We start from the raw sequence: 11,387 nt of genomic DNA on the forward strand, positions 1-11,387 counted from the left end.
CTTCTCCTCACCTTCCCAGGCATTTTGTTCAGCGACCGACAGCAAGCTGTCTACGCGCTCAGTTACATCGATAAGTGCTGGGAGGTTTTCCAGGCGTTCTGTAGACCGAGCACCTTACCTCCTTACGAACCTACAATGAAGATGAGACACTTCATTTGGATGCTGGAAGTAATCTTAACTCTCAGAAATTTAGCAGCAGATCTTTAGCTAACCTTGACCAATCTGATCTTATGGAATATCAAGGTCGCACGATCCAATCTGGGTCAGTCACAGGGATCCAGTGACTGACCCAGATTGGATCTTGCAACATTCTCCATTTTGCCATCATGTTTTGCCAACATTCTCCAGGGGCATGTTTTGCCATCATTTGCCTTCATTTGTAATATGTATAATTTGTATAAGCCAGAGGCTTTTAAAGGCCTTTTTTTTTTTTCTACAACCTCTTCGGCTGAAGAGGTTGTAGAAAAAAATGCTTTTAAAAGCCTCTGACGATCCCAGCTGAGCCGCGCGATCGTCAGAGGCTTTTTCTTTTTTCTTTTAAAAGCATTTTTTTCAGCCGAAAAAGTTGTAGAAAAAATGTTTTTAAAAGTAAAAAAAAAAAAAAGAGCCTCTGATGATCGCGTGGCTCAGTTGGGCATGGGAGGGGGGGCAGGGATTTTTGCTACCGGTTCTCCGAACCACCCACCGCCATCGCTACCGGATCGGGCAATCCGGTCCGAACCGGGAGCATTTCACCCCTGGCTTAAAGGTCACATGCAACGGAAGGGCTAAAGAAATAATATTGGAATTCTAGAAATTCTATGTCGCTGCTAAGAGGTGGCACCAACATGGTGGCTCATAAATCAGTCATCGAAATGCGCTTCTTAACACAACGATGGCTAAAACTAACCATCCATCTTTGCTGTTTTTTCTGTCTTCAGGATTTAAGACTCATCAGCAAACAACTAACAGCTACCAAGGTTGTGAATATTCTGGCCAAAGACAATCCTTTCGTCTCGGATGCAGAGACCGTTAATTTGGAGCACGAGGTATGAACGTAAGAGAGTTTGCGATGGACAGTTTGGCAACAGCAAAACCATTTCAAGAAAAAGGTTTCGAGCAGAATAGAGCCGGAAGGGACTGTTCTGTCCCCAACCCCATGCACACACACCAACAGACGTTCAAGAGTTAAAGACCAAACTAGCCGGCAAAATCCTTTTCCTTATGATAACGGAACTTGGCAACAACCTAGTGGCTGCCTGCCAAGAGTTTATTACTCACGAAGAGGAGAGATAACTTCTCCCCACTCCTGGTACATCAAAAGAAACAGCTCAATAATTACGGAGTTAATCAAGTCCAGAGATAATCCAGCAAAGTCTATAGCAAAAGTCCGGCAATGCAGAATGGCGTGGAAGCTTTCAGCTTTGTTTGTCACAAGGTTTGACTGGCCACCACGCTCCCTTTTATATCCTGTGGGGTGTGGTCCAGTGACTCAGCCTAATCTTGGGCACGCCTTTTCTTCTGTTGCGCGTGCTTATCTCTGCGACGCTGCCGAGGATCCAGCCAAGACTCATTACCCTCATCACTGTCCATCTGTGGCTGCGTGGACGTGCTTGGCCCCAGCCCTATCTCTTGCCCTTCGGCGGACACTCAAGGCATTGCCAGAGAGGAGGGTCCTGGAGAGGGAGGCCTTGCCAACTCCTCTCCTTCACTCTCGGAGTCCTCTCCTGCCGATGACACAGGCTCAGATAACGGAGGCACAACAGGGACCTTGGAGGTCTTCTAGTCCAATTGAATTCTTCAGCCTATTATACCCACAATATTTTGCTGGTCTACTCATTTGTCAAGAATGGGATGAGATTGGTTTGGCACGTTCTGCTTTTCACAAACCCGTGCTGGCTTCTAGTTATAACTTTATTTGTTTCTAGATGTTTGCAGATCTGGGTTTTTTTTTTCCCCCCCATTATCTTTTCCAGTAACTTCCCAGGTATTGATGTATTGAGTGCAACCTTAAGCACTCAAAGAGCCATTTGGACCCGTTTCCCACAGAAAAGAAAACATCGGAAGCCACAAAACCTGGGTGGGCGTGGCCAACTCGATGTCACTCACTTCCACCAGTCACATGACCCACCCACCCCAGCCACGCCTACCCAGCCGATCATTAGGGCAGAGAACCAGTTGTTAAAAAACACCGGGAACCACAAAACCCTTTGACATCTCTCTCTCTCCCTTCCCTCCCTCCCTCCCTCCCCTCTCTCTGTATCTCTCTATGTCTCTCTCTCTCTCTCTCTCTCTGTATCTCTCTATGTCTCTCTCTCTCTCTCCCTCTCTCTCTGTATCTCTCTGTCTCTCTCTCTCTCTGTATCTATGTCTCTCTCTCTCTCTCCCTCTCTCTCTGTATCTCTCTGTCTCTCTCTCTCTCTCTCTGTATCTCTCTGTCTCTCTCACCCTCTCTCTGTATCTCTGTCTCTCTCTATCTCTCTCTGTATCTATGTCTCTCTCTCTCTCTCCCTCTCTCTCTGTATCTCTCTATGTCTCTCTCTCTCTCTCTCTGTATCTCTCTGTCTCTCTCACCCTCTCTCTGTATCTCTGTCTCTCTCTATCTCTCTCTGTATCTATGTCTCTCTCTCTCTCTCCCTCTCTCTCTGTATCTCTCTGTCTCTCTCTCTCTCTCTGTATCTCTCTATGTCTCTCTCTCTCTCTCTCTGTATCTCTCTATGTCTCTCTCACCCTCTCTCTGTATCTCTCTGTCTCTGCCCCGGCCGCTTCTCCATCCCCCGCCGTTGCCCTTACCTTCTCAGGCTAGGTGAGGAGTGACTGGGAGGGGAGGGCGAGGGGCGGGGCCAGCCAGTGGTGGGATCACCCAACAGGGAGTCACAGCAGAGGGCCCAAAGAGCCACATGTGGCTCCGGAGCAGCAGGTTGCTGACTCCTGTGTTAGGCTGATTGGCCTGTAGTTTCCAGGGTCTTTTTTTTTTTCTACCAAGGTCACTTGGTAGAGAAAGTGATGGGGGTTTGGGTCAGTGGTGAAATTCAAAAATTTTCCCTACCGGCTCTGTGGGCATGGCTTGGTGGGTGTGGCTTGGTGCTCATGTGACTGGGTGGGTGTGGCTTGGTGGTCATGTGACCGGGAAAACCAACGATCACACTTTACACAAAAATAACACAAAAGCTACACAACTGACTCACACACCATGCAAAAGCAGCTGGACTTCACACAAAATGGCCCCTGCAACAAGCAGGAACCTCACAGAGTCACAGAGAGCTCCAAAACCAACGATCACACTTTACACAAAAATACCGGTTCGGGCAATAGGTAGTAAAAAAAAAAAAAATGCTTTAAAAAGTAAAAAAAAAAGTTCCGAGGATCCTGCGACACAGCTGATTGTCACAGCTGATTGTTGAAACCTTTTTTTTTTTTTTTACTTTTTTAAAGCATTTTTTTTACTACCTATTGCCCAAACCGGTAGTAAAAAAAAAAAAAATGCTTTAAAAAAGTTTTTAAGAAGTTCAGGGGATCAGCTGTGCAGCGTGATTGTTGGAACTTTTTTTTTTTTTTACTTTTTAAAGCATTTTTTTAAAACTACCGGTTCGAGCGAACCGCCCCAAACCGGTGAAATTTCACCCCTGGTTTGGGTAACTCAGGAGGGCCTTTTGCACGTTGGATTTGAATTTGAGACCCTCGATCGTCGTAAGCCCATTTGCGTTTTGGGGTCTCCTTCCGCTGTGGAAGCTCAGCCTGGTCCTCAGATCTGATTCCCTGCCAGGATCTTATCCCTGAATCTTTCTCCAGCAGAACTTCTCTTGACATCTTTGCCCGGCCTTGTCTTCTTTGGTTTCTCTTTCAGCTTGTCTTCCTTGAGTTCTTTGAAGCTCTGGTCGACTGTGCCCTTCTTTACGTCACCGACGAGATGTTGAAGCAGCAGGCCGAAGAGGTGGCCCAAGCAATCACCGCTTCTTACAGGCCAGATGAGTTGCCTGACAGGAGCGAAGCTGCCTCCCTGCCTCCCGAATTGGCTTCTCCTCAGGTTAGTCCAGCTCTGGTTCCTTGAATGTCCTTTTTTTTTAAAAAAAAAAAAGTTTTTTTTAATTAATAATACAGTTAAAAACATTGGACATGGTTTGACATTTCCGGTTTAGACATCAAAGTGCATTGTGGAAAACCAGCAACTGTCTTGTGGGAATGCAGCTATTGACAATATGCCAAGCTGTGGTTGATGAGAGATGTGTTTCTCCAAGATGGTTGCTGAGAGGCTGTCAGGTTTCGATGCTATCTCAAAATAAATGAATTTCCAAACTGCCGATCTTTGAGGAAATTTTCTCTTTATTGAGCACAGCGATCTGATCCTGGCTCTTTCGCTGTCAGTACTGACCTTTACCCCCCAATCCCTCCCTTTCCGATCCCCAATTCTCTGCTTCTCATTGGCTATCTTCCAAGCCATTTTCCTCATCTCTTCTTCGTCAGATCACAGGAATGTCTCCCCCCCCCCCATCTCCGAGGAGACAGAATCTTCAAAGAGATTTAGTAGGCAAAAGTTCAAGCTTCTCCTCTCTTTATATATGTCAGTGCTGGGATGCTGACAGAGGCGCTGTTTGGCCTAGCCCTGGCCAGATTTTGGGGACAGGAGAGGAAAACGAGGTGCCTTTGCTTCCTTTTTCTAGTCACACTGTGTTCTGTTTTCAACCTCTAGTCTGTTCATACTAGAAGCACCAGCAGTGACGAAGCAAGCACCGAAGCCACTGATGCCGGCACCGTCCAACTTAGCTCCAAAAGTTCCTCAAGCAAGATTGTGCATTTCGAAGTGGGCAAGACGAAGAAATCGGAAGGCCATAAAAAGGGAAGTCAAATGAAGGGAAGTGAACTGTTCTGCCGTCCCAACTCAATTTATTAATGTTGATATTCTGATATCATAATCGCATGCTGGGCTCCTAGCGGAATCCAAGGGGAGAAATACATTTACCAATAGAAGAGAATATTGGGAAAGTTTGAACTGTGGGGTCCTTGGTGCTCTCTGAGCTTGGTTATTTCCTTGTAGACATTTCATTACCCAACTAGGTAACCTCATCAGTATTAGAAGGAAATGAGGTTACATTTAACAACTGTCCTCAGCTCTACTCGTGGCAATTCAAAAGGGATGAATTGAGGGGAATCCGCACATCGTTTTCTTGAGGAGAAACATCACAACGTGTCCTTCTCTAGCACTCCTTCTTTCTCTGTGGTGCCAGGCCAAATTTTGCTAACCCTTCCTTCCTCCGATTCCCGATTTATCCCCTTTTTCTTTTTTTACCTTTTCTTTTCTCAGAAAGGGAAAAGCAAGGAGGGGAAGAAAGAGGAGAAATCCCACAAGGGAAAGTCCCACGGCAAAGAAAAGCCCGCTTCCGCTCAAAGTGAGTGTGAGACATCCAGGCGGTATAATCTACGAACTTTGGACCGGCTCTCCGGAGAAATAAATGAGGGCGGAATGAAGAGTTTGCCCTTTCCTGAGACAATGTTCCTGGTAGAACAATTGCACCAGGGAAGTTGTCCTTGTGAAAGTCAGGCTCAAAGAACCAAGAACAACACAAGGAGTTATTTCGGAGTAGTTTCTTTATTGCTATTCACCTACAGACAGAATCTTGCCAGAGTAAAGCAACCACAGAGGAGAATCTTGCCAGAGAAAAGCAACTACAGACACAATCTTGCCAGAGAAAAGCAGCTATCTGCTGTTGTGACCTAGGCTTACTGAGTAAGCCTTACAAGACACAATTAATCCCAAACAAACCTATTTTATTGTAACAGCTGAGAATTACGTTCATTCCCAGCTGAGTCCCAATTAGTTGCAAAACAAGTCCTTTGGAAGAATAATCACCAACCTTTATCTTCTTTGACACCCTGCCAAAGGCCTTATTTGGCAAAGCCCCACGCAGTTCAGAAACAAACAACAGACGCCGACTGGAAACAGAATTAGAAACGTTGCTTTCCTGCAAAAGGCCCAAGTGCCTTTGTTTCTCTTTTAAGCCTTATGGGAGGGGCCAATCATCTCCTGGCCTTACTCCTGAGTTGTCCCTTTTGCTTGCTGCTCTTGCCTTCTGGCAGCTCTGCGCATGCGTGCACTAGGAACAGGCTCCTCCTATTCCTCTGCCTCTCTGCTGTCCGACTCTGGGGGCTCCGGAGTCCGCGCATCACTCCCAGATGGCCCTGGCCCCATCTCTGCCTCCGACACAGAGCCCTTGTCCGGGCCTTCTCCAGACTCCAGGACTGGCCCATGTTCCTCCCCAGCCTCCTCACTGTCCGACTCCGCTGCCAGCTCCACAGGCTGCTGGCGGACCACAACGTCTGCATAAGTATAGATGTACAAGTAGTGCTCGACTTACGTCCACAATTTCTGTTGTTAAGGGAGACATTTGTTAAGCGAGGCTTGCCCCGTTTTACGACCTTTCTTGCCCCAGCTGTTAAGTGAATCCCTTCAGTTGATAAAGTTAGCAACCTGGTTGTTAAGCGAATCCGGCTTCCCCGTTGACTTGGCTCGTCAGAAGGTCGCAAAAAGGGATCCCACTACCCCAGGACTCTGCGACTGTCATAAATACGAGTTGGTTGAATTTTGATCACATGACCAATGGGGATGCCGCAAAGGCGGTAGCTGTGAGAAATGATCATAAGTCACTTTTTTTTTTCCGTTGTAACTTTGAACGGTCCTTAAATGAACTGTTGTTAAGTCGAGGACTACCTGTAATGGGGAAAGGCATCACGACTCTGCATTTTTTTCAACATAACTGGAGGCTTCCCTCCACACCCACCCACCCCCAAAGGCAAAGCATTGTTTGATTATTCATTAGTTCTGTTTTGTTCGGTTTTTTTCCTTTCAGGCGTAACTGTGAATGTCGTGTTTTCTCCCATCCCGGAAGAGAAAGAAGCAGTCATTGGGCCTCCGCCAAGAAGTGAGCCGGATAAAAGCCTCCGTACTCCAATGAAGGAATTAGCAGGTGTGAGATTTGCAAGGTGTTTTTTGGAAACAAAGCAGGGGTGGAATCCAGCAGGTTCTGACAGGTTCTGGAGAACCGGTTGCGGAAATTTTGAGTAGTTCGCAGAACCGGCAAATACCACCTCTGGCTGGCCCCAGGAGTGGGGTAGGAATGGAGATTTTGCAGTATCCTTCCCCCAGGAGTGGAGAAGGAATGGGGATTTTGCAGTATCCTTCCCCCAGGAGTGGGGTAGGAATGGAGATTTTGCAGTATCCTTCCCCCAGGAGTGGGGTAGGAATGGAGATTTTGTAGTATCCTTCCCCCAGGAGTGGGGAAGGAATGGGGATTTTGCAGTATCCTTCTAGATAGATAGATGATAGATAGATAGATAGATAGATAGATAGATAGATGATAGATAGATAGATAGATAGATAGATAGATAGATAGATAGATAGATAGATGATAGATAGATAGATAGATAGGTAGGTAGGTAGGTAGGTAGGTAGGTAGGTAGATAGATAGATAGATAGATAGATAGATAGATAGATAGATAGATTACAGAGAGAAAGAGAGATTAGGTAGGGAGAGGGGGGAGAGAGAGATGACAGATAGATAGATGATAGATAGATAGATAGATAGATAGATAGATAGATAGATACGATAGATAGATGATGATAGATAGATAGATAGATAGATAGATAGATAGATAGATAGACAAGACAGACAGACAGTCAGTCAGTCAGTCAGACAGACAGACAGACAGATTGATAGATGATAGAGATAGGTAGGTAGGTAGGTAGGTAGATAAGAGAGAGAGAGAGAAAGAGAGAGGGGGGGAATAATAGTTATAGATATACAATTTCTGGATTTGGATGAGTTTTGTCCAAAGCAACACATTTTTTTTTTTACTTTAGTTCCAAAATTCCCCCTTTGAAATGGATTTTCCAGGCTATCCTATTAGACAGTCGGAAATATACATTGGATAAATGTGCATTTCTGCAAGCATCGATGTTCTCACAGGAGGGCAGTAAAGGAATATCCGAGGAGGATATTACAAGCTTCTCTTCCTGAGCTTTGCAGGGTGCATCATGCAAACGATGCGTAAGTCAGAGCATCCATCCAGAGGTAGAAGTGTTCGAGGCATAGATTCATTTCAGTTCAATTTTTCCTGATCAGTTTTTTTTTGGGGGGGGGGAATTCTTTTCAAAATCACTTGATTGATGAATGAATGAATTTATTTCTTGATTAGCCCTTGGGCCATATCAAAGTGCAGAGTTCCAGAATCAAATCACTTGATTGATGTGGAGGCATTTAACTTGGTACTGCAATTGGTATCCGTAATCTGATCGGGGTGGGGTGAGGAGGAGGATTTTGTAGTTCCATTGCTTTGGTCAAAGTCGCTTTCAAACCGACTCCAAGTTAAAGTTTAGCCCCCACAAATGATGTTATCTTATCCATGCAAGGCAGAGGGAGCTCTTATCGGAAAAAAAATATAGAGGAAGAATGTGGAAAATTACATCGTCCAGCTTTCCCTGGTTGTCAACAGCATGCCAGATTAGCTGTATCCTCTCCTAGGGAGCCAGTTTGGTGTAGTGGTGAAGGCATCAGGTTAGAAACTGGGCGACCGTGAGTTCTAGCCCCACCTTAGGCATGAAAGTCAGTTGGGTGACTTTGGGCCAATCACCAGGAAGTTGTGAATTCTAGTTCTGCCTTAGGCATGAAAGCCAGCTGGGTGACTTTGGGACAAACACCAGGAGACTGTGAGTTCTAGTCCTACCTTAGTCATCCAGGCTAGATGGGTGACTCTGGGCCAGTCACTAGGAGACTGTGAATTCTAGCCCCACCTTAGGCATGAAAGCCAGTTGGGTGACTCTGGGCCAGTCACTAGGAGACTGTGAGTTCTAGTCCTACCTTAGTCATTCAGGCTGGATGGGTGACTCTGGGCCAGTCACTAGGAGACTGTGAGTTCTAGTCCTACCTTAGTCATTCAGGCTGGATGGGTGACTCTGGGCCAGTCACTAGGAGACTGTGAGTTCTAGTCCTACCTTAGTCATCCAGGCTGGATGGGTGACTCTGGGCCAGTCACTAGGAGACTGTGAATTCTAGCCCCACCTTAGGCATGAAAGCCAGTTGGGTGACTTTGGGCCAATCACCAGGAAGTTGTGAATTCTAGTTCTGCCTTAGGCAAGAAAGCCAGCTGGGTGATTTTGGGCCAAACACCAGGAGACTGTGAGTTCTAGTCCCACTTTAGGTATGAAAACCAGCTAGGTGACCTTGGGCCAAACACCAGGAGACTGTGAGTTCTAGTTCTACCTTAGCCACAAAGGCAGCCGAGTGACCTTGGGCCAGCCCATTTCTCCCAGCCCTAGGAGAGATGCAATGGCAAACCGCTTCTGAAAAAACCTTGCCAAGAAAACCGCAGTTTTATCCAGACAATCTCCGACAAACAAGATACGATTGAACAGAAGAAGAAAAAATTCTAGGCTACTTGGACTTCTTTCCCGGCGAATTGTTGGCAAAAGCTTGACTTCTACCCATTCTGCGTGGTTTTATATAAAGGTACTTCCTTCCTGCTACCATTCGGTTGGTTGGTTTCTTTGTTTCCCCTTTTCCAGAAAAGCTCGAAAAAGAGAAAAACGAGGAAAAAGACAAGCTCAACCTCTGGATGAGTCAGATGTACGTTTTCTTTGTCAAAAACTTTTTCGCCAACTACAGGAACTTGCAGCTGGTGAACAAAACCATCGTCGATAACAGAGCTCGAGAAGTGGAATTCTTAATCCTGAGGCAAAAACAAGAGGAGGAAGAAGAGGCCAAGTAAGCCACTGTGGTTTGTTTTACGTGGAATACGGGTGGGTGGGTGGGTTGGGGGGAGGAGGAGGGGTCTGAAGGTAACCAAGGTGGTGACCGCAACCTGACGGTTTCTCCATACGGCCAACCATCCGTGGTCCCAAGTTGGGTTGATTTGGATCAAAGCTGTAGCACAAGGGCCAGAGGTGGGTTTCAGCAGGTTCTGACCAGTTCTGGCGAACTGGTAGCGGAAATTTTGAGTAGTTCGGAGCTTCGTTTTCGCTGGCAAGGAGCGCTGCAGGAGGCCGTCGCAGCCGAAAACGGCGCTTGGGAGGGCCACACATTTTCTCGGCAGGGCCGCTCCATTTTCGCTGGCAGAGGCACCGTGGGGGTCAGTCCTTCACTGTTTCCAAGGCGGCCCCGCTGGCCAGATCTAAGCAGCCTGTGGGGCAGATCCGGCCCCCGGACCTTTAAGTTTGACGCCCCTGCTCTAGACCTTCCTATTTGGAAAACAGTGGTTTTAGGTCAAAACCAGGGGTGGGCTGCTGGGGGTTCGCAGGAGAAGCTAAGATTCTGTGCCGTTTGGAGAACCCCCACATCCCACTCCTGGCTGGCCCTGCCCACCCCTCCCCTCCCCAGGGCCCGTTTTGGATGCAGGTAAGTGCAGGGCGTGCGCAGAGGCTCGGGGAGGGCAGAAAACGGGCCTACCGGAAGATTGGGCCTGTTTCCGGCCTCCAGAGGGCCTCCGGAGCCTGAGGAGGATGTTTTCGACTTCCCGGGGGCTTGAGGAAAGCCTCCTGAGCCCGGGGAGGGCAAAAACGTGCAGGCGGCCAACTAGGCCACGCCCACCATGGCCACGCCCACCCAGCAACCATCCGACCTGTAGTTTAGGGTTCAAAGACCCTGACAGATCTCCTCGGTTTTGATTTGACAGGCTCAAGGCTCTGAAGGAGGCCGAGGAGGCCCGAAAATTAGAAGAAGCGGCAGCTGAAAAAGCAGCCTTGGAACTGGAGGAAAGTCTGACTCGAGAAATGGAGGAAAACCTGAGCCAGGTCCAATCCCCTCCGAAAGAAGATTCTCCTACTTTGCTCCAGAGCACGGCCACCAAGGCAGCCATGGCATGGAAGAAGAAGAAAAAGTGAGAAGAGCCGTACGGCCGCCGTTACAGCCAGTCCTCGACCGACGACCGCCATCGAGCCCGACACTTCTGTCGCTGAGCGAGACAAGTCATTGGGTTTTGCCCCATTTTGCGACCTTTCCGGCCACAAGTTCTTAAGCGAATCGCTGCGGCCGTTACAAGTTAGCAACGCGGTTGTTAAAAGGAACCTGGCTTCCCCGTTGACTTTGCTCGTCAAAAGGTCACAAAAAAAAAAAACCACACGACTCCGGGGACGCTCCAACCGTCGTTAAGTCCATGCCAGTTGCCAAGCCTCTGGATTCTGATCACGTGACCCTGAGGATGCTGCCATGCGGTCGTTAAAAATCGTAAGCCACTTAGTCGTAAGTTCATTTAGTGACCGTTTGATCTTACAACGGCACTGAAAAAAGTGACTTGTGATAATTTCTCACACTAACAGCCATTGTAGTATCCCCAGGGTCACGTGATCAAAATTCGGATTCTTTGGCCACTGGTTCATATTTGTGACGTAACCCAGGGTCACATGATCCCCTTTTACGACC

The 11,387-nt window shown here is 47.4% G+C and overlaps 1 protein-coding gene across 1 annotated transcript in view; it reads left to right on the forward strand.

The window, feature by feature from the left end:
- The window catches only part of LOC139325327 (radial spoke head 10 homolog B-like), a 28,429-nt gene extending 17,580 nt beyond the window's left edge, over window positions 1–10,849 (forward strand). The window contains exons 13-20 of the mRNA XM_070955142.1: window positions 20–168; window positions 921–1,028; window positions 3,827–4,006; window positions 4,670–4,820; window positions 5,286–5,366; window positions 6,825–6,941; window positions 9,536–9,734; window positions 10,642–10,849. Coding sequence (XP_070811243.1) covers window positions 20–168; window positions 921–1,028; window positions 3,827–4,006; window positions 4,670–4,820; window positions 5,286–5,366; window positions 6,825–6,941; window positions 9,536–9,734; window positions 10,642–10,849 — 1,193 coding nt within the window. The remainder of the gene's footprint in view (window positions 1–19; window positions 169–920; window positions 1,029–3,826; window positions 4,007–4,669; window positions 4,821–5,285; window positions 5,367–6,824; window positions 6,942–9,535; window positions 9,735–10,641) is intronic.
- The last annotated feature ends 538 nt before the right edge of the window (window positions 10,850–11,387 follow it).

Source organism: Pituophis catenifer, unplaced genomic scaffold (assembly GCF_029215685.1).
Source record: "Pituophis catenifer annectens isolate HBS135680 unplaced genomic scaffold, rPitCat1.0.hap2 SCAF_16, whole genome shotgun sequence".
Lineage (NCBI taxonomy): Eukaryota > Metazoa > Chordata > Lepidosauria > Squamata > Colubridae > Pituophis > Pituophis catenifer.